General features: G+C 58.2%; 1 protein-coding gene across 2 annotated transcripts; it reads right to left on the bottom strand.

The window, feature by feature from the left end:
* Positions 1-9,187: 9,187 nt before the first annotated feature.
* ARRDC2 (arrestin domain containing 2) lies at positions 9,188-20,155 on the bottom strand. 2 transcript variants are annotated; one of them, XM_054650284.2, is made up of 8 exons: positions 19,758-20,155; positions 12,398-12,464; positions 12,159-12,306; positions 11,715-11,817; positions 11,207-11,463; positions 10,956-11,115; positions 10,555-10,706; positions 9,188-10,469 (listed from the first exon to the last, which is right to left on the bottom strand). In XM_054650284.2, exons 1-8 carry the CDS (start codon positions 20,011-20,013, stop codon positions 10,416-10,418), a joined length of 1,197 nt encoding a protein of 398 aa, XP_054506259.2. In that variant the 5' UTR covers positions 20,014-20,155; the 3' UTR covers positions 9,188-10,415. The 2 variants fall into 2 exon arrangements, with proteins under 2 accessions (XP_054506259.2, XP_054506258.2); XM_054650283.2 differs by lacking the exon at positions 19,758-20,155 and adding an exon at positions 13,448-14,076.
* Positions 20,156-22,771: the final 2,616 nt, after the last annotated feature.

The following is a 22,771-nucleotide window of genomic DNA, read 5'->3' as shown; positions in this document are numbered from 1 at the left end:
GCTGTGCCACCGTCACCATGTCACCAGCGCCGTGCCACCAGTGCAGTGCCACCAGTGCGGTGCCACCATCACTGTGCCACCAGCACCGTGCCACCAGTGCCTTGTCACCAGAGCCGTGCCACCATCACCATGCCACCAGCGCTGTGTCACTAGGGCCATGCCACCAGCACAGTGGCACTGGCACCGTGCCACTAGAGCTGTGCCACCAGCACTGTGCCACAAGCGCCATGCTACCATCACCGTGCCACCAGTGCCATGCCACCAGCGCCATGCCACCACTGCAGTGCCACCATCACCGTGCCACCAGTGCCCTGTCACCAGAGCCGTGCCACCACTGCAGTGCCACCATCACCGTGCCACCAGGGCCGTGCCACCAGTGCTGTGTCACCAGGGCCATGCCACCAGTGCCCTGTCACCATCACCGTGCCACCAGGGCCGTGCCACCAGCGCTGTGTCACCAGGGCCATGCCACCAGTGCCCTGTCACCATCACCGTGCCACCAGGGCCGTGCCACCAGCGCTGTGTCACCAGGGCCATGCCACCAGTGCCCTGTCACCATCACCGTGCCACCAGGGCCGTGCCACCAGTGCTGTGTCACCGCTGCCCGGCTCAGCTGCCGGAGGAGCCACGAGGTGGCACCAGCCCCACGTCCCCAGGGCGATTCCCAACCTCTCGGCAGAGCAAATCCATCGCTCCCTCCCTGCGTGTGGCAGAGGCCCCCGCGCCGCTCCAGCCCCTCAGATCCCTGGGGATGGGCTGGAGGGGGAAGCTCCGGCATCCTGCCAGGCAGAAACCCAGCACAGAGATCAGATTTAGGGATTTTGTTGGGATTTGGACGATGCCAAGCTCTAACACCACAGCTCTCTTAGAGCACACCAGGCTCATGTAGAGGAAGTATCTGGTTACAGACACGGAGGCACGCTCGGGTTTCAGCCCCAGCCCCTGTTTACAGCGGGTTTTGGGGGTCAGAGCGAAGAGGAGAAGCGCCGAGGGTCACTGGCGGCTCAGCACGCTCGGGTGGCAGCAGTAAACACACGGCCAGGCTCGGGGCCAGCCGTGCCAGTTAATCATTGCAGCCATGGAACGAGGTCACAGCAGGACAGCCAGGCCTGGCTGCTGCATCAAAAACACCCTGGGCAGGGAGGGGACACGAGAACCCCCCCGTGGGGTCCCATCCATCCATGGTGCCACTCACATCCCCTCTGACCCTTCAGGGATGGCTCTGTCCCCACCAATGGCTCTGACCCCACCAATGGCTCTGTCCCCACCAATGGCTCTGTCCCCACCGGTGGCCCCGTGCATTTTTCCCCACAAGTGTCCCAAGCTGGGCAGTGCTCTGCCAGGAACACGGTGCCACGTGGAGCCATGGACGTGCCAGGGAAAGCTAATCAAGCCAGGCTTGCCAATTAGTGCTAGAAAGCAGCTCAGGACTTGCTAATTAGTTTAAATTTCACAGGACTGGTTCCCAAATGAGTCCCCAGGTGCCACACTGAGCTTGGTGACCCAAGGCCAGCTTTTGCAGGCAGGATGTGACTTTGCCAGCTCCTCTACCCAGCACAGCACCCAGACGTGCCACAGGGCATTGGTTAGGCCTGGCAGGAGCCACTGCCACCCACAGCCAGAGCACAGCTCATTGCACCAACAGGGGACTCTTTCCAGGACAGCTCTGGGATAAGCAGCCAAAATCCATCCCAGCAGGGAAAACAAGGGTCAGCCCAGTGCCATTAGGATGCATCCACCCCAAAATCACTCCATGGGGTGCCCTGTTCACAGCCAGCAGTGCCACACACACCACTGGTGACAATGTCATTTGCTAGCACAAGCATCCCTGCCCTAAAAGGGAAAAACCCTTTTCTCCCTGCTCTCACAGGGTCCCTGTGCTGTGTCCTCAAAAGGAAATGGCACTAGGGACACGTGCACATGGACTGACCTGGCTCCACTTGCTCCTGTGGAGTGGAAAATTCAGCACTGCATCCCAAGGAGGCAGCTGGGGAAGGAGCTGCAGGGAGGTGGGGGCAGCCTGGGGATTTGCTCTTGGCTCCCAGATTTTATAGAATCACAGGATCATTAAGGCTGGAAAAGCCCTCTGAGATCATCAGGTCCAGCTACTGATCCAGCACTAACCCATGTCCCCAAGTGCCACAGCCACACAGCTTTTCAATCCCTCCAGGGCTGGTGACTCCACCGCTGCCCAGGGCAGCCTGTGCCAGTGCTTGACAACCATTTCCATGAAGAAATTTCTCCCAATTTCTTCCCTGGTGTGACTTGAAGCCATTTCCTCTTGATTTTGGGGGATGTGATCTCTGAGATAGAACACAAAATACCCAGAGGGGTTTGCTGAGGCCCCATCAACATCAGCTCTTGGGGTGTCTGAGCCCCTGCAGGAGCAGAGGTCCATCCCTGCAGGCCCAGACTGATAATTGAACACCAGATTAAGTTGTTTTGCTCCCAGGTTGAGAAGTCTAACCTGTTTTCCAGCCTCGGGGAAACAGCTCTGTGGAGCCACAGTCTGGCTTTAACAGGGGCAGAGGAGAAGGTCACAACCCTGCAACCCCCTCCCTCATTCATCCCTCCCTTCCCCAGCCCCTTCCCTCATCCATACACCCCTCTCCCAACCCCTTCCCTGCACCCAGCACCGTTTTCTGCTCCCCAGACCCCATCCTGGAGAAGAGCTGATGTCAGGGAGAAGTTTGAGCCCAGCCTGACCACCAGCCATGGCCAGGGGCAGGATTATTTGCTGGGCAAAATGCCACCACTGCCACCACCTCCACAATGCCACCCGCTGCCAGGCAGATTAGGTGACTTAATCCCTAAGCAAACAAACTGATCCCTGGGTTGTTTTTTTAAATTATTTTATTTGAAGCAGAATCCAAAGGCTGCAGACAGCTCATCTCATCCACCCCCCGAGCACTGCAAAGCCCCCCTGGGCTGGATATCCAGCTCTGTGGTAGGAAACTTCTGCTGCTGGGGAACTGGGGCTTTTCCTCCCTAAAAAATGCTTCTGGGATTCTTCTCTCTCCCAGAAAATAACCCCAAGCATTGCTGGTAGAGGCATCCCAGCGGGGGAAGGGGCTGCAGGGCCCGCAGCTGGACGGACAGACGGACACATGGACAGAGAGCCGCCGGCCACAGCTGGGCTCAGCTTGTTTTGAAAGTCACGGGGGTTTCAGCGGCGGCGTTTTGCAACCAGTTCGGTGTCACAACAACAACAACAACCACTCGGTTCTGCTTCGCAAACAGGCCCCGGGGCCGCCCCGGCTCTTTCCTGCTCACGTCAGCTGCAGCAGCCTCACCCGGGCCGTGGCTATTTCCAAACCCGGCCACGGAAAACGACTTGAAACAGCAGCGAAAGTGAACATTTCATCTTCCCCCCGCAGCCAGAGGGGCTCGGAGCTGCCCTAGGGGATGCTCAGATCAGTGAAAACCCCTGCGAGCCGCAGCATGCCAGCCGGGAGAAGTGGTTAAATAAACCAAAACCATCTTCTCCCATGGCAGGAAGCGTTTGCTTTCCTGCAGTTTCAATGTTCTCGGATGGCTGCTCGCAGGGCCAGCTCAGCCCCTGGCACGGCCGGAGCTTTCCAGGCTTTGGCAGCCGCTATTGAATTACAGGATATTTTTATTTTATTTTGTTGGGTTTTGGGATTTTTGTTGTTTTGTTTTGGTTTTTTTTTTTAGTTTCAACGGAAACTTTACAATTGTAGTAAAAGAAATCATAAACTCAGGGTGACGGGAGGCGGACGGCCCCGGGTATCGGGTGATCGGGAAGGGGAGGACGCTGCGCCCTTATCGCACACGCGTTCCCTCCCTGCCCCCTTGGCAGCGGGGCCGGCCGGAGGTTTCACAGCATAAACATATTTTGCTCAAGCAGACGGCCAGAGTTGAGCTAAGGACAGCTCGATAACCAGCGAGCCCCCCCAAAAATCTGCCTTTTCCAGCAGTCTCCCCCATCTGTCTCATCCCAGCGAGCCGCCAGCCCAGCTTTGCAGAGATAAACAGGACCAAGAGCAAACCCCCCCTTCTCGCAGATCCTCTCGCAGGGTGTTTACCAGCTCTTCGCAGGCAGATTCACTCTCCCTCGTTTTTTTCACACGCCAAAACCGCCGGGAAAGCGGAGGGAACCGGCTGGAGCCCCTCCGGGTCTGTCCGCAGCACCACAGCCGCCCTCCGCACCGGCACTGCCCGGCACAGCCACCTGCAGCCAGCCCGAACCCCCGGGCTATCGCTGCTCCATCGCTGCGCCGGGATGCGGCGGCATTTACACAGCTGCTCGGCAGGAAAATCCCTCTCCCTGCTCACATAACCCCGTGAATTTATAGATAACCCCTCGAATTTAGAGATAACCGCCTTCAGGTGGTGGGGAAATGGGGAGGGGGCTCCTTGCAGTGTGTGGGCAATCCCTGTGAGCTGGTTGGAGCTTTCTCCCCACAAGACGAGCTTGGGATGAGTTGGGTTTTTTGTTTGTTGTTGAAATCAGCTCGAATTTGCTGCTTCTTGCAGGGTGATAGGGAAGAAAAAAAGGAGCACAACCCGGTTTCTGGAGAGTTTAAATAAGGTTGGGCGTGGGAGGAAGGATCAGAGGCGTGGGGTTTGACAAGGCTGTCCCGGCACGGCTGAGGTGACAGGGACAGTGAGGGTGACAGCCACGCGCTCCTGGCCTCTCAGCTGGGGACAGCTGTGTCCCCACTGACCCCCAGAGCAGCGACTGTGGTGCCCCTGGTGCCACACGAACAAGGTTTTACCTGTGGGGTCAGGGCATGGGGTGTCAGTGTGCCACATCCCCCTGGGCACGGCGGGAGGTGTCACCGTGCCACATCCCCCTGGGCATGGCCGGGAATGTCACCGTGGGCATGGCAGGAGATGTCACCATGCCACATCGCCCTGGCCATGGAGGGGAATGTCACTGTGCCACGTCCCCCTGGACACAGCGTGGGGATGTCACCGTGCAACATCAGACACAGTGTGGGGATGTCACAGTGCCATATCCCCCTGGGCACAGCGTGGGGATGTCACCGTGCCACATCCTCCTGGGCACAACGGGAGATGTCACCGTGCCACATCCCCCTGGCCATGGAGGGGAATGTCACTGTGCCACGTCCCCCTGGACACAGCGTGGGGATGTCATCGTGCAACATCAGACACAGTGTGGGGATGTCACAGTGCCATATCCCCCTGGGCATGGCAGAGGATGTCACAGTGCCACATCCCCCTGCACCCGGTGGGGAATGTCACCGTGCCACATCCCCCCGGGCATAGCAGGGACATGTCACTGTGCCACATCTACCTGGGCATGGCAGAGGACGTCACCGTGCCACCTCCCCCTGGACACAGCGTGGGATGTCACCGTGCCACATCCCCCTGGGCACAACAGGAGGTGTCACCGTGCCACATGCCCCTGGCCATGGCAGAGGATGTCACTGTGCCACGTCCCCCTGGACACAGCGTGGGATGTCACCGTGCCACATCCCCCTGCACCCGGTGGGGAATGTCACCGTGCCACATCCCCCTGGCCATGGCAGCCCACCCGGGGCTGCACGGGGACTCCTCTGGGGTTTGTGAAGCGGCTCCTGGGAGTGACGGCAGCCCCAGCCTGGGTGTGGAGCAGCGCTGGGAGCAAAGTCCACGGTGCCACATCGCTGGCACAGGGCACGGCCGTGCCACCCGCGCGTGGCGTGGGAGCCGAGCCCTGTCCCCAGCTGGGCGGGTGCTGTCCCCAAGCTCCCTGTTTGTGTGCCAACACATCACGTGCCGCCGCTGGATGACCCCGGAGGGGGGATTTTTTTATCTTTAAGTGTTGTTATTGTTGTTTTTTTTTAACAAAGCCAAAATATTTGCGTCCTCACGGGGACGGCTCTGGGTCACCGAGCATGGAACGCCACGCTGGGGTCCCGGCAGGAGAGGGGACACCCGGCTCCGTGGGGAGGGTCCGGTGCCGGCGGCTCCATCCCTGGCACGGTCCCCAGTGTTTATACATAGACATGTTTGTGTGCGGCACCGGCCCCTTCCTCGCTCCCAAACAACTGGAGGAAAGTCAAAAAGTCACAAAAATTTTCCATTGCCCGAGGAAGGGAGGGAGCAAGGAGTGACTGTGCAAGGGGCCGGGCAGTGCCAACAGCGAGGGACCCCAAATGAGGGCTCAGACCCAAAGAAAACAAGGGGTTGGTTTTGATATAGTGAATAAAAGTGGCGGTTTGCTGCAAAGACAACACCGGCAGCACCGGCCACCATCGGGGTTTGTGGCGTGTCCCGGTGATGTCACCACGCTGCTGGCACCATGCTCACAGGGGACATGTGGCACGTGCAGCACGGCCACCAGGCCACTCCAGACCCCGGTTTTGGCATTAAAAAAACCGGTTTGGAATTTTAAAAAAATCCTGCCGTTTCTCTGCAGCTTTTCCCCGCAGCCGGAGGGGCTCTCTGCCCGCACCAGGCTGGGAAAAAGCTGCGATTCCTGTCGAGCCGGCGGGAAAAGCCCCGGTGCTGGGATGCGGGGACTTTGCCTGCGGTTTCCGTGGGCGGGAGCAGCTCCGGCAAACAGCGGCTGAGTCAGCGGGCGGAGGGCGGCCGCGATGCCGCCCCGGCATGTCGGGGTGCGCGGCTGCCTCCCCGAGCCCTGGCAGAGCCGCACGGAGGGGAACCTCAGAGGCCCCGACCCCAAAGGTGCTGCCAGGGCAAGGCTCAGCCCTGGAGCGAACCTAAAGCAAGGCCTGGTGCTGCTGGGGTCTGTGCAGTCCCCTGAAACCCGGGCTGGGCAGGTCCCAGTGCTCCTGAGCCTCCTGCTGCCAGCCCAGCATCCCTGATGCTGAATTGGGGCAGTGCCTGAACCCCGACCCCAACGCAGGGACAAGAGGGGGCATCCACTCCAGCCAAAGTGGATTTATCGTCCCCGTGCAAACAGATCAGCCCCCGGTGGGTGCCCCTGGGCAGTTCTGGGGTGAGCTGCACCCCGCAGGGCTCAGCCCAGCTGCGATGGGGGAAGGCGGTGCTTGTTTTGGGAGCTGGACGGGAGCCCGGGCCGGAGGCAGCAGCGGCTCAGTTAATCCCGGCCCTCGCAGGGCTGCGCCAGCCCCGGCACATTCTGTCCCTGGCAGCGCCGGGACGGCCACAGGCTTGGCGTGTCACTGTCCCCCCGCCACCGAGCCCCGGTCACCGGACAGCAGCCTCAGCTGCCGGCTGGGCCACCGTGATGGCACCGAGCACCCTCCGGGGACGGGCTGGGGGAAGGGGGAGCCCCAAAATGCTGCAGAAAGGGGCTGCAGGATCGGGGTGTCCCCGCAGAGCCGTGGGATGCACTGGGGAGGGGGTTCCCAGCAGGCCTGCGGGGGAATTTTGGGATTTCAGTCTCCCGGAATCTTGGGATTTCAGTCTCCCGGAATTTTGGGACTGGAAGGGAAAACCGATAGCCTAGAGGAGCAGAGCAGGGGCTGGGGCTGGGGTTCCGTGCCCCTCGCAAGGAGCAGGTTCTGACGGATGGTCTGGGCAGCATTTTCCAGCGCACGGGGCCAAGAGCTATAAATAATCCCGGCACTGTAATTGCATCACGCGCCTCCCGGCCGGGGTCGGGTCCCGGTGCTGCCACGGGGCCGTTCCGGCTCAGCAGCCCCCCGGGGAGCCCCAGCCCCCCGTGCCAATAAACCTGGATCAGCCCGGGCTGCTCAATCGGGACTTTGGAGCCGGGGCAGATAAACAGCAGAAGGCTGGAGGCAGCACCGGCAGCGCTGCCAGCAGTTGTGAAAGCGCTGCCTGGAAGGGTCCGCACCGTGCCCTGGCTCTAAACGTCCAGACGAGGTATTTTTAGCCCCTCCAAAATTCAGGATTCAGGAGCGCAGCCCTTTCCTGGCAGGATCCCCAGCTTGGCCATGGCCCCCCAGCCTCGCTGCGCCACTGCCCGACTGTACGAGCAGAGCCTGGAGGCGTTGACAAGAATCCCTGGCGGAGACATCGCTGCCACACGGGCACCGGGAGCGCTGCCCACCGGCCCTGCTGGCCTGTCCCCGTCACCGTGTGACGCAGTTTCACAGAAAGACACGGCAGGACAGGCACGGGGGGCTGGGCACTCGCCTCCCCCTCGGGCCAGGGGAATAAACAGCCCCTTGTGCAGCCGGGGCAGATGATCCGGGGCTGACCAGCAGCCCCCTGATGGCACAGAATGGCTCCCTTGTGGCAGGCTGGGAGCAGCCTGGTCACAGGGCTGCCTTCGGGGCCATCTTCACCTGGGGGGGTGGAGTGCTGTGCTTCGTGTCGCCTTTGATGTCACCAAAAAAAGCCCCAAGAGGCCACAGCACAGCGGGCACTGCTGCTGCCAGCGGCAGATCCAGACACGATCCCCCCAAACAGGGATGCAAACAAATTCCCTGCGAGGCTGGTTAATCCTCCCCCAGGGAAAATTAATCAGAGCACCAGGGATGCCAAATAAAAAGCAGATTTGAATAAAGGTTTCAGGAGCACCAGGTTCTCACAGGCAAACACAGGGACAAGTTCTCTCCTCTGGCCCAGGGCAGGAGCACGTGCTCTGATGCAGCTGCGGGGCTGAGCAGCTCAGCAAACAAAAAAAATAAATAAAAGTGGGGAGGGGAAATCACATTCCAGTGGCAGCATTTTTAAGCAGCACAATCCATGGAAGAGAAAATTAAAGCCCTGATTCAAACCCTGCCTTGCATACACCAAGATTTGCCGTGCCCAGCAGAGATGTGGAGCACAGAAATGCTGCAAAAACCCAAATTCCAGCCCAAAGAGGCAGGTGAAGGAGCCTCCCTGCTCTTCCCAGCCAGCACAGCATGGGGCTGATCCCAGCCCTCCTTGGGACTGGCTGAGCCAATGCAGGAGTGTCCCAGCTCCCAGCTGGACCTGCTGGGTCCCTGCCAGGATTCCAGGATGGAGGAGAATGTGTCTGTGCTCCCAGAGCCTGGACATAAACAGGAAGCAAGTGTGGAAAAACACAACAGGTTTGCTTGCAGCTCTGCATCCCAGGTAAGGGGAAAAGTGCTCAAACTGCCCAGATGTGGAGGAGCTGGAGGCTCAAGGGACCAAACCTGTGGGGAGCAGTGGTGGGTGAGTGACTCAGTTAATCCCAGCACAGGACTGGGCACAGGGTAGAGCTGGACAGTGAAGAGAGGGCAGGGAGCACTCCCCAATCCCAACAGCCATAGCTCCAGCCAACAGGAAGCACAGAAAACTATCCAGGCAACAGTTTGGTTTAAAGAATTTATTTCAGACAAAAAACTCCCCACCAAAAAGTTGTACAAAAAGAGTAGAGACAAAGAGTGGTCATTACAAAAGTGTTCACAGATAGAAAAGACTCATCTGAGCAACCCCAGCACAGAGCCCAAGGCACACTGGCATTGGTTGTGCATGGCCAGAGATTGTCTCAGTGAGGGAATGCAAAGGTCCTCAGCCCCTAAACTCTGCTCAGGTCTTCCTGCAGTGAGCAGGGTCAGCCCCTGGGCTCCTGACCACAACACCCAGCTCACCCTTACCACACTGGTTCCCACCCAGTGAGCACAGGTTGCTGCTGTGGGCCTCTGACACCTCAAGGACTCCCAGCCCTGAAGGATTTATCCCAACTTCACACTTCCCATCAGCATCTGTGGCTGCCACCAGCCTTACACTGGGCTTCCCTCTCTCTTCCTTGGCCACCAGGCACAGCTCCAGCCCCCTGTGCTGGTACCACAGTTTGAGGGTTGGTTTCAGCCCCATCTTGGGGGAGGCACCAGCACACTGTGCAAGTTTGGTGCTGATACTCATAAACCAGCTTTCCTGTTCTTAGCAAACAGCACCAAAACACTGCCAGAGATCATAAATTCATCCCCCAAGTCCTTGTATCAGCCCTTGGAAGCCTTTAGAGTTTGGTTAAATGGCTCAAACCATTCCTCCCACAGGTACCCACAGGCTTGTGGCAAAGATTATCAGCAGTGGCTGAGCCCTCTATTTCATCCAGCCAGGAAAGGACCTTTCACTGCCTTGGGGACCTGCAGTCCTGGTGAGCCACAGGCAAAGGGCTGCACCTGCATCACCCCAGGGCCCAACCCTGAGCACCATCCAAACAAACATTCTCCAGTAATCCTGAGAAACGCCTCCAAGCTCCTGTTCTCCACACCAGGAGCTGACAGAAGTTTTCAGAGCACGGCACTGCAGGCAAGGGGAGAGCAATCTGGGTTTGAATTCCCTGTTCTAACCCCAAAATCCCAGGGCAGTTCTGAACCCTGCGCGTCCCGCCCGGCTCCTCGTGTTCTCCTACCCGTGCCGGGGCCACGGCCCCGCGCTGGCTCTGGGCCCGGGGACAGTGACGACAGGAGTGGCCAAGAGCTGTGAGCAGGGTCGGGGTGGCACGTGCCCGTTTCCAGACCCCAGTGCTGTGAGGCTGCAAGCTGCCATCCCCAGGGATCGTCACGCTGCCGCACGCAGCCGGAGCGCCTCTCTCAGCAGGTCATGCAGCGCGGGCGGATGCCGTCTGACGCGGGGTTGGGATCCACCTGCAGAGCCAAGGCCACAGTCAAAAACCTGAGCAGTGGCACATGCCAGCCTCCAGCAGCCTCCCAGCCCAGAGGGATGAATCACCTCCGAGTAGAGCGGGGGCGGTCGGAAGCGGAATTCCTGGATGTAGGCGAAGAAGGGACCCTCCAGGATGTCCCCGAGCTCGCTGCGGCACGGAGGAGCCAGGCTCTGCTCGGCCTCTGGGCTGGACACCACTGCTGAGTACTCAGGGGGGGCTGAAGAGAAAGGAGAACCATCAGGGAATAGCAAACACTCTCCATAAATAGGGGACATGCAGGTAAAAGGGCTTCAAACCCATTATTTCCCAAAGCCTCTCAGTTCCCTGAGGAAGGAACCCAGGAGATCGAGCACCACGACCAAAAAATTAGGTAAAAAAAAAAAAAAAAGCCAAACTGGCCCAGTTGAAAACTTTGTGTCCCACTCTCCTGACCAGGGGGTTTACCCCAGGGAGAGGAGATGCTCACCCTCCAGCTGCTCTGGGATGGCGCTGAGCCAGTCCAGGTTGACGCTGTACTGGCTGCTGACACTGGAGGTGCGGCTCCCGAAGGGATGCAGTGGGATGGTCCCAATGACCAGAGGCAGTTCAAGGAGCAGCTTGGATGTCCCAGGAATATCCACACAAACCTGCCAAGACAGGGAAGAGCAGGGAAGCTCAGCTTGGTGCTGCTTTCCCAGTCTGGAGGGGCAGGAGGGGACCCCTGCAGAGCTCCCTCACCTTCAGGGAATATTCCACCTGGATGATGCGGCACTGGAGGATGGACGGCCCCACGGGCGGGATCTTCAGCACCCGGCCGTGCCACACCTCCCTCTTCCCAGCTGGAATGGGGTCCCCAGTGATGCTGGTCACCACTGACTTCTTCTGCTTCTTGGTGCCCCGGGCGATGAAGGTCTGGGTCTGGATGATGGCGGCCTTGGGCACCACGCCCCGGCTGGTGCAGTTGTCGATCTCAGCAAAGATGGGGATGACCTCACCTGCCAAGACAGACAGACATCTGTTGGAGGAGGGGAGGCACAGCCCAGTCCTGCCTCGAGGAATTGCTGCACAGGCCCACTGAGGGTTGGCCACGCTGTCTGACAGGGCAGGCATGTGGGTTCATCCAGGAGGAGCATCCCAAGGATGCTGCCCACACTAGAGCTCTCTGATTTCCTGGCAGCTCACAGTGAACCAAAGCCCCTCCTCTGGGCTACTGAGGGTGGCCAAGGGCCCCAGCACCTGGTCTCACCTGGGGTGTAGCCTTTTCGGTCAATCTTGGCAGTCACAGACACTTGGCCACGGTTGCAGTACCAGGCACGAGCAAGTTTCTCCTTAGCACCTGCCTGGGGAGCCTGGAGAAAGGGAAATATTTTTGCTATTTAGTAACTAAGGATGAAACTCACAGCAATCACCTCCCTGGCACCAAGAACCTGCCAGGGAGCATCAGCAACTTCTCAGGTATCTGATGCAAGAAGCTGTTGCAATGCATTAAAGTTTCCATAACCAAAGAGGCACAGCTAACCTCTGCCCAGCCCAGGTAAGGCTGGAGGGCACAAGTTACAGGGGGGGAAACATTCCCTCTGGAAACCAGGCCTGCATTGTGATGCTGAAGGGGAGGCAGACACCTTCCCTGTGGGCTTCCTTGGGTAAGTTTTGGATGTCAGAGCCCTGGGGTGGAGCAGGGGGAGCTCACCAGCAGTGCAGGGGTGTTTATGTCGATGGGTTCAATCACAGTGAACTCCTTCTTTGCTTTCTTCACTGTTGACCAGGGTCTGTGCAGCTTGGCCTTCACCCAGTAGCGCACACTGCCATGCTTCCCCTCAAAGGAGGTGGCCAGGGTCCTGGGCATGAGCAACAAGCAATTTTAGAAGGGTTTTGCTCAAAAAACCCTCATTTTCAAGATGCCCTCTCCCCCCAAAAATGCCAACTTACTCAGGGAGCTGGAAGGTGAAGGGGAACTCGTGCTTTCCTGCCTGCAGGACAGTGGCCTCACCATTGTCTGTGGGCAAAACAGATCGAGGAGGATTAGCTCCCTCCTACAGAACCTCCTCACCAGGCAGGTCACAGAGGTGTGCAGCACCCAGCAAGGAGCAGCACGAGGGCACAGCAGAGTTTCTGCCAGGGCTGGGCTGCAGCAGCTGTGACACAAGAGCTGGGCACTGTCTGCATTCCATGTGTCTGCACACAGGCACGACCCAGGGGCACCTCCTTGAAGAGCTGGGCAGCTTCCCCAGGTGGGCTCTGCTTCACCCTCACCTTCAGCCACCTCACCCCACAGCTTTGGAGCGGGAGCCCAAGATGCCCAGCTGGACAGAGAGTGGCCAGCCAAGCCCCCATGCCCCTCAAGAGTTTACACCCCAGAGCTGAAGGGTTCATTAAGGCTGCTCAAAACAAGCTCCTGAACCTCCACACTTTTCCAACGCTGCCTCCCTGCCATGAACAGCTCAGGGAAAAGAAGGAGTATTGTCCCCAACCGAGGCATCATCCAGCTGTACACCCCAAGATTTCGGGGTGCACCAGAACGTGAAGGGTCTGCGGGGACCTCCACAGAGCGCTCAGTCCCTAAGGCACCCAAATTTCAGCTTGTTCGTGTATCATGCACTCAGCAGCCAGGCTGAAACCCAGATCCCTGCAGTTCTGGGGTACCATGCACCCCGATTTCAGCCAGCGGGGGGGTCTGGAGCCCGCAGCAGCTAAGCTGTCCCCTGCACCCGAATCGCTGCAGTTTTAGGGTGCCATGCACCCCAGTTTCAGCCAGCTGGGATGTCTGGAGCCCGCAGCAGCTAAGCTGTCCCCTGCACCCGAATCGCTGCAGTTTTAGGGTGCCATACACCCCGATTTCAGCCGGCGGGGGTGTCTGGAGCCCGCAGCAGCCCAGGCTGCCCCACAGCCGCGCTGTCCCAGCCCCTGCGGTGCCCGCTGCCCTCAGCCGCCTGAGGGGCGCCGCGCCCGGAGCTCCCCCCGGGGCAGGGGCTGCCGTACCTGGCGGTGCCATCAGCGTGTCTCGGTGGCTCAGAAACTCCACCTGGTCGCTGTAGCTCTGCGTGTAGGCGGTGCTGGAACCAGCGCTGCGGGACTCGGTCCAGTGGACGCGGGCAGCGCCCATGGCCCTCAGGCGCAGCGCCCCGAGCCGCGCGGCCGCCGCCAGCTCCAGCACCACGCGGCCCGACACGGCCTGCCCGGGGCTGAAGGCGGCCGGGCCATCCCGCTCCGCGCCCTCCAGCACGATGGAGAAGCGTTTGAGACGACCGAAAATCATGGCGCTGCTCAGCCCAGACCGGCGCGATGCGGCTGAACCCGGCTCGGCTCGGCTGAGCCCGGCTTTTAGCGGCCGGCGCCGCCGGGGGCGGCCCCGGCGGGGCGGGACGGGCCGGGCCGGGCTCAGCAAAACAAGGCAGGGAGCATGTGCGGATCGGCCCCTGCGAGCTCTACTGGCGGAGTGCGACCGTGCGGGGCCGGGGCTGGTCCCAGCCGGGCTCCCCGAGTTATCCCAGGGCCTCACCGAGACATTACCACGGACACCGGGGGCTGGGCAGGGGCCGAGCGCTGCCGGTGCTTGGGGGAGACTCCCTGTCTGTTCTGGGCCGGCCAGTGCCCCCCAAGACTCCCCGCAGCTCCTATCCTTGCTCCCAAACCCTTCTCTTGCTTCTGTACATGCTCCACAAATTTCCTTTACAGCTCCATCCTTGCCCCCCCGCAAATTTCCCCTAAAACTCCCTTCCAGCTCCTATTAACCCTCAAAGTCCCCTTCCAGCTCCCATTCTTGGCCCCCAAACCTTTCTCTAGCTTCTATACTTGCTCCACAAATTTCCCTTCCAGCTCTATCTTTGCCCCCCCCCCAAAATTTCCCCTCCAACTCCATCCTTGCCCCCTAAAACTCTCTTCCAGCTCCTATTCTTGACTCTCAAAATCCCCTTCCAGCTCCCATTCTTGCCCCCTAAAACTCCTTTCCAGCTCCTAACCTTGCCCCTCAAAATCCCCGTCCTTGCCTCTCGAAATCCCCATCCTTGACCTCCAAGCCCTCCTCTAATTTCCATCTTTGTCCCCCAAACTTCCCCTCCACCTCCATCCTTGTCCCCCAAAACTCCTTTCTAGATCCCATCCTTGCCCCTCAAGCTCCCTCACCAGCTTCTATCCTTGCCCCCCAAAATCCCCATCCTTGCCCCTCAAACTCCCCCTGCAGCTCCAATCCTGCCATCCCACCCCATCTTTGTTCAGAATCCCCATTCCCAGGGTCACAGCCGTGGGCTGTGGTCAGGGGGGATTCCTCTCTCCTTCCAGTGCCCCCAGGCCAGAGCTGAGGGCCACACCCCACCCTGACCCACATCCTTCTCTCCCCAGGAGCCATTCCCAGGGCTGGGAACCGGCCACAGCTGGATCTGGGCTCCTGACACGCGGGGATGCCTGGGACATCACTCAGTTCTAAGAAACCGAGAACTGGCTGGGGTTCAGCTTGTGCAACGACAGGGTGAGCAATCCTCTTCCCTGCGCTTGTTAACCAGGCGAGCGCCAGTTTTCCACCAGATCCTGCTGGGATTGGTGTCCCAAACCCAGTGATAAATTCCACCTGCATGGGCAGGAGCAGCTCCATGCTAGTGCTTAGCTGGGGTGAAAGTGTGGAAAGTGGGAACTGGTGAATCCCAGGGGGAACATCACCATCAGCAGCACCTTGAGATGTTGTAAAAGGGAGGAGAAAGGAATCTGTGCTCCCCAAAAGGCTTAGAAACTTCCACTTTGGGGATGGCTGTGGTGTTTGTGGAGCACCAGAGCCCTGCACCCCCAGCACAGGCCAGGGATGAGACAGAACAGGCATTAAAAACGTTACTCAGCATTTGGCTGCCTGAGTTTTGGGGATTCCCAGGGGGGACATCACCATCAGCAGCACCCCAAGATGATGTAAAAGGGAGGAGAAAGGAATCTGTGCCCCCCCAAAAGGGTTAATGCAGCCTTAGAAACTTCCACTTTGGGGGTGGCTGTGGTGTTTGTGGAGCACCAGAGCCTACACCCCCAGCACAGGCCAGGGATGAGACAGAACAGGCATTAAAAACGTTACTCAGCATTTGGCTGCCTGAGTTTTGGGGATTTTTGAGTTGCTCCCAGCCTTGCCGGGCAGGACCTGCTGTGCTGAACTCGGCTGATCACAGCCTCTTAAAAAAATGAGCTGGGCTGAAGCCTGGTACTGCTTTTAGCTGTTTCCAAGGCTGGACTGGAATTGTGTGCCTCCCTCCCCAGGGGAAGGGGACTGTGGTTTGTTTTATGTGCACGGCCATTTGCTGCCACAGGCAAACATGAATCACAGCAAAAGCTCCGAGGGAGAGGGAAAGGAGGAAGGAAGACACGTCACAGCACGAGTTCACTGGTGACACCAGCTCAGGGAAGGTGCCTGTTGTCCCTGCAGTGACATGAGAGGTGGGGAGGCTCTCGAGAGGGCTGGAGCCTTGGCTGGGCCCCTCTCTTTGCTTGGCAGCCTGCTCCTCCTCCTCCTCCTCCTCCCGGCACACACCCCTGGGCTGTGACTCAGCCCTCGCCCACGGGATGCAGATCCCTGCAAACCAAACCCAACCAAACCAAACCAAACCTCCCTCCCGTGGCACGCGATGCCCTCAGCTGTGCCATGTAGGGAGGGAGGGAGGGCAGCCCCTCGCTGACCCTCTGGGACCCCCACACCCAGACAGGGTCTCTCCTCTCTCCTGCCCTCCCCAGGTGGGGAGCACAGCCAAGGACTTTCCTTTCAGGTGCCCAAGGCAAGCCCAGCCAGGCCGGGCACAGCACTCAGGGCATCATCTCCAACTCTTCAGCCCCATCTAGAGTCTGGCCAGGCTGGAGCTGCTCCCAGCAGGAGCTGACAGCCTGCCCTGCTCATGGGGGGCTGCCCCTTCCCTGGCACGCTGCTGCGACCTGGTGGCTTCTCCCCAGCGAGCCCGGAGTCACACGAGAAGGGAATGCAGAGGTAAATGGGGAAGGCAGCAGCCCAGTGTGGGGGTGAGATGGGACAGTGCAGAGCCTAGCACAAACACGTGCTGCCAGGCTGAGGAACCAGCCCCGTCCCTGCCAGATTTGGGATTGCTGTGCAGGGACAAGGATTAAGGTGCTGCTTGAGGCCACCCCACAGAGGAAGGAGAGCCCTGATGCCAGAACTCTCCTGGATGTCTCCATGAAAATAAAATGGCTTCTGGATGTTTGCCTCTCACCAGGGCAGGAACTACACCTTTGGGAAGTGTTGCAGGATCCTCAGAGAGAAAAGATCACTGCACAACAATTATTTATGTTTCCTATCCTCTCATCATCTCACACAGAGGAGTCCAGGGCTCTCCTTGTGCTGCCTTTGCCCATTAACCCCCTATCACGTCCTCTCTCCCTGCTCCCTCTCTCAGATGATTACACAACACACGTTTAAAGGCCCTGCCTGAACATCCTTCTTGCACACTTTTTTCTTGTCTCTCAGCACAGCACCCCGGTGCCAGCACTCACCACCCTGCCAGGAAACTGCAGATAAACTCAGCTGAGGGGAGAGCAGGAGGGAGGGCGCTTATCTGTGCCCAGCTTCCCTCCTCTGCACTGCCTCGTTACCATGACAAAACCTGCATTTTTTAACCACCACGCAGACACAGCTGATCTCGTGGAGAAGCAACAAGAAAGGAGCAGTCACAGGGCCTGACTGTCGGATGGTGGCACGTTTCTCACCAGCTGACATCAGGAAGGCCCTCACGCTGCTGTTGGGGACAGAACAGGGGACAGCAGGATCCAAAGGAAGTTATTTTGGCTGCAGGACAGCCCCTCTCTGCTGTTTATTCCCATAAAACACCCTGGTGATCACACGTGTCCCTCTCACAAGGCAGAAAAGGAATCTGTGTGCAGACAGAGACAATAAAACCCAAGTTCTGGTGAGGCTCTCTGCCCCCCAGGCAGTCCCTGTGCAGACAGGGAGGGCCAGGAGCCACCAGCTCTGAGCTGCAGGTGTGCAGGGTGCTTGTGAGCAGCTCCTGCAATTCCTGCAGCCCTTGGCCAAGTGCCCCTTCCCCAGATGGCTCCAGGGGCTCCTGGAGCACACAGTCCCTGCAGCAGAATCCAAACGTGCTGGCAGCAGCTTGTGGCTTCCCTGCAGACATTCCCTGCTGGGATAATGGGGGATAAAACTCACCCTGTCACCTCAGAGCTAATGGGACACGGACCAAGAACTGCATGACCAAGTGCTCAGGAGCTTCACTGCTGGAGAAGGGATTAATTGTAATTTGGACACTTTGTAGGGGTGCAGCTGCCAAGAGGACATCCTTAGGCACAGCATGGAAGAGCTGCTGCCAAAAGACACAAACTCCAGAGCAGTGCAGGTGTTTGGAGCAGATGGCATGGCACAGTGGTCCAGAAATAGAGAAAATTACCTTCCTAGTACAGTCCAGAGACAGGAAAACCTCCAACAAGCCAGTTCAGGTCCTCTTTCCATCCCTCCAGTTTATTCCTGTAACATCTACATTTGCCAGATTGGGCTGGCACCATTCTGGGTTGCACGTGGCCACACGTGAAATGCCCTCAGCATAAGTCCTACAGCCATCTCCAGGGCAGGGCAACCAGGCCATGAGAAACAGGGAAAGAGGCAGAAGAGGGAGGAAAAGCAACAGAGGGATGGCTGTGACCCTGTTATTGGAGGGGAGGACAAAAGACGTGCATGTTCCTAAGAAAAGCCAGAGTTAATGAGTGGATGGACAGTTGAGACATCCCATATCCCTCAGCTCTGGATCATTTCATCCCAAGCACACAAAGAATGGCTTGTGGCATGCCAGTGGCTTGTCCTCCTGCAGCAGATGTAAGCAACGTGCCAGCTGGGCACGCGGCCCCAGCATCAGGGACCCGAAAACAAACATTGGCTGAAGCACTAAGTGCTCTTTCCACACTTGTGAACAGACACTCGTGTTTGCTCTCCCCTGTGCAAACACAACAAAAGCCACAAATCCCTGGTGTTCCCCAGCCCTGGCTTTGCCATCAGCCTCCTGGAAACCAGCAGCAGAGAGAGCAACCCTCGGCCAAGGTGAGAAGAAGGGCAAGCAGCTCTGTGTGGGTCAGCAACATCCACAGGGCAGAGGTGCCTCTGAGGGGACACCTGCAGCCTGAGGGGTCCCAATCTCACACCCTGGCACACAGACCCACCCAAGAGGATTCCAATCCCACACCCTGGCACACAGACCCATCCAAGACTCACCCAAGAGGGTTCCAGTCCCATGCCTTGGCATACAGACACACCCAGTGGGATTCCAGTCCCATGCCTTGGCATACAGACACACCCAAGGGGATTCCAATCCCACACCCTGGCACACAGACCCATTCAAGACCCACTCAAGGGGGTTCCAATCCCATGTCCTGGCACAAAGACCCATCTAAGAGGGTCCCAATCCTCCACCCTGGGACACAGACCCACCCAAGGAGATCCCAAACGCACAACCTGGCACACAGACCCATCCAAGACCCACCCAAGAGGGTTCCAGTCCCATGCCTTGGCATACAGACACACCCAAGGGGATTCCAATCCCACACCCTGGCACACAGACCCATTCAAGACCCACTCAAGGGGGTTCCAATCCCATGTCCTGGCACAAAGACCCATCCAAAAGGGTTCCAATCCCACACCCTGGCACACAGACCCATCCAAGACACACCCAAGAGGGTTCCAATCCCACACCTTGGCACACAGACTCATCCAAGGGGGTTCCAATCCCATGCCCTGGCACACAGACCCATCCAAGAGTGTTCCAGTCCCATGTCCTGGCACACAGACCCACCCAAGGAGATCCCAACCCCACACCTTGGCACACAGACCCATCCAAGACCCACCCAAGAGGGTTCCAATCCCACACCTTGGCACACAGACTCATCCAAGGGGGTTCCAATCCCACGCCCTGGCACACAGACCCACCCAAGAGGGTTCCAATCCCATGTCCTGGCACACAGACCCACTCAAGGAGATCCCAACCCTACGCCCTGGCACACAGACCCACCCAAGGAGATCCCAACCCCACAACCTAGTACACAGACCCATCCAAGAGGGTTCCAATCCCACACCCTGGCACACAGACCCACCCAAGAGGGTTCCAATCCCACACCTTGGCACACAGACTCATCCAAGGGGGTTCCAATCCCATGTCCTGGCACACAGACTCATCCAAGGGGGCTCCAATCCCACACCTTGGCACACAGACTCATCCAAGGGGGTTCCAATCCCATGCCCTGGCACACAGACCCACCCAAGGAGATCCCAACCCCACACCCTGGCACAGCCGCCCGCCCTGTGCCCCGGCCTTACCGTGGATGAGCTGCCGGCGGCGGTACAGGAAGGTCTGGCAGGCGGTGTAGTCGCGGTAGACGATGTTGAGGCCGATGCTGTGGCTCTCCAGCCAGTGCACGGTGGCCAGGCCGCGGGCACACACCTCCAGCGCCCGCACCCGCATTGCCCCGCGCAGCTCCAGCTGCACCCGCCCCTGCAGCAGCTCCCCACCACCGTGGGCCTGCCCGTGCTCCAGCTGCACCTCCAGCCTCCGCACCCGCCCCGGCAGCTGCATCCCTGCTGCCCTCACTGCTCCAGGAGCTGCCCAGGGAGAGGAGCAACAGCAAAGGCTACGCCAAAATTCCTGAATTTATCGCTGCAGGCCTCCCCGGGGGTTGGACCGAGCCCTTGTTTTGCAGGGGTGCTTCAGCGTTGGACTCGTGTCCCGTAGTGACGAGGGATGTGTTTTTAAACGTGCCTCCATCTTATCTCTGAGTCACAGACACTGGTGACGTGACACGGGGACGTGCTGGGAGGGGTGACACCGCCAGCAAGTTGTCCCAGGGGTGGCACAAAGCCATCATCTGTTTTTGAGGGTATACCTTGCCACAGACGAGACAAATTCCTTTAGGAAATTGAATTGGAAGTCAGTTAAAATGATCTGCATGAGGTTTGTCATATGTAAGAAGCTTCATTTGATTACACTAAGAAGTGATATTGCTATAAACTGGGTGATATGGGGTGACATTTAAATGAGGGCCATTTTCTCTTAGGAAATGAAAGAAGTAACAGGTATCCATAGTTAACAAGCCTAGGATTTCTAGCTCTTGAAAGTCGGATTTATCAACTTTAGAATTATTAATATAAGGTCAGATTTATCAACTTCAGAATTATCAATATAGGGTCAGATTTATCAACTTTAGAATTATCAATATAAGTTTGCTATTTCTGGCTGGGAGTTGGAGATACATGATGATCATCATGTGCTGGCAGATCTCACACAGCAGGCAATCAGAGAAAGCCTGCTTGGCCTTCCTGCTTCAGGCATTCCTAGGGCACTGCTGGAATGGGAGAGGAGCCCAGAAAACTCCAAAAACCAGCTTTGCTTTGCTTGTCTGAAGTTGCACTAAAATCCACGTGAAAAAGAATGTGAATAATCACAGGGACTCCCAGCAACAGCTCTGCCAGCCAGCTGGTGCCTCCAAGGGTGATTCCAGCACTTCTCCCCGTGGCTGTTCCTGCATCAGCACAGGTGGCAGTGCCACCTCAGGGTCACATCAAAGTAATGGGGCAGAGTAGGAGCAGATGCAAGTCCCTGTTACTCCACCAAATGTTGCAACTGAGGTGTTTGGAGGTGTTTAGGGACTGATGGGAGTGCCTGTGTGCATTTGGAAGATGTGAGTGCACGGCTCCTTTGAAGCACGTGTGGAGCAGAGATTGTCTCATTCCTGAAAAATAAAGAGTCCAATCCATAAAGCAAAGCACGAGGCTCGTGGGCCCAGGCACTGCTCACACACAGAGTGAAGCAGTTGTGAAACTTCACCAGCCCTGTGCTCAGAGGGTCCTGAGGAATCAAAGCCATGTGCATGAAAAGGCTGAGAAGAGCTTCTCAAGTTCAGCTGAGCCACCCTGCTCACTCAAACCCCAAGGGACAGGGCTGGCCAGCCCCTGCTGATCCCTCTGGAACACACCTAGACCCCAAACAGAGTTAGTGCAAGCTCAGCACTCAGGAAGCCCATGTGAGTGACCAGCTCAACAAAAACACAGGGCTCACCTCTGGGAAAACAGCCTGCTCATCACAGCCTCGCTGGCCTACTGTTCACTGACCTTTGGTTGCAGGCCTTGACACCAAAATCCAAACAGATCATAAGGGAATATCCCATCCCCCAGGCAGCCCTGGTGGTGCCTCTCTCTCTGTTTGATCTCCTCACCTGCTCTGTTCCACCCTGGGGCCTGCCCAGAGGCTCTCTGTGGCTGCTGCCATGCTGAGGGATGTGGCACCCACGCCTTTGGGCTAATCTCCTCGTGTTTATTCTTGCTGTCACAACACCTCCTTGTGTCCTCATTCAATCTGAGAAATAGATGTTCCCTGTGACAACACAGAGCCGGGCCAAGAGCAGAGCACAGGGATGGCTCTGAGATCCCACGCCGTGTGGGCAGCTCAGAGTGCGTCAGCACTCGCTGGAGGAGGGAGGACATCACCTTCCTCTGGGGACAGGGCCCTTCCAGGGTCCCCATGGGGACACAGGGCCCTTCCAGGGTCCCCATGGGGACACAGCTCTCTTGGGAGTTTGCCTGTTGGATTTCAGTGGGTTTGTGGGTTTGGGTGTGAACTCTCCTCTCTGCTCAGCCCCGCAGAGGTTCTGTGCCCTCCTGGGCAGAGCATCTCACCTGAGGAGACAAAGCAGCTCTCAGCTCCCTGGGATGGGGCTGAGAAAGGGGCAGGTGGCACCACTGAGCCTGGCAGCCCCAAGATCTGAGTGTTGTCACCTACAGGGTCACCCCACCCGGGCAGCTGCAGCATCCTCTGTCTCTGGTACCTGGCACATGCTCAGCTTTCTCTGAGGTGTTTACCCTGCCTGGACACCTCTAACCATGGCAATTTTCCTCCTCTGACCCTCTGTGGGGGACTTCAGTCCCTTCTACCTCCCTCCAACGCTCCCTGCCTTAGGGATTTGGTTGCCTGTCCTTCCTCTCCCTTCAAAATGTTTCTCATCTACGACTGTGCTCCCACCTGAGGCTGGAGCAGACAGGGTTTGGTGCTCACTGGTCCATCTCAAGTAGCTCAGGAGCACACTTCAAGGGGAGTTAAGGGGAGGCTGGAGCTTTGCTGGGTATAAACCCACTCCCCCTGTGGTTAATCCAAGCCTGTTAAGGCTGGGCCAGCTGTGGCACATCTTTGGGAAGTCCCTTTGCAGCATGGCTGGTGTGGTTCTGACAGAACTTTGATCTGCTGACAGATGGAATCAAAATTAAAATTAAATTCGAGGCAGTAAATGAGGAGGCAGCACCAGGAAAGCTCTGCAGTCACAGATACGTGTGTGCATTTCCCC

The sequence above is a fragment of the Agelaius phoeniceus genome, chromosome 29, assembly GCF_051311805.1.
Source record: "Agelaius phoeniceus isolate bAgePho1 chromosome 29, bAgePho1.hap1, whole genome shotgun sequence".
NCBI classification, from domain to species: domain Eukaryota; kingdom Metazoa; phylum Chordata; class Aves; order Passeriformes; family Icteridae; genus Agelaius; species Agelaius phoeniceus.
Note: the sequence above shows the minus strand (reverse complement) of the source record. Positions and strands in the feature narration are given on the sequence as shown.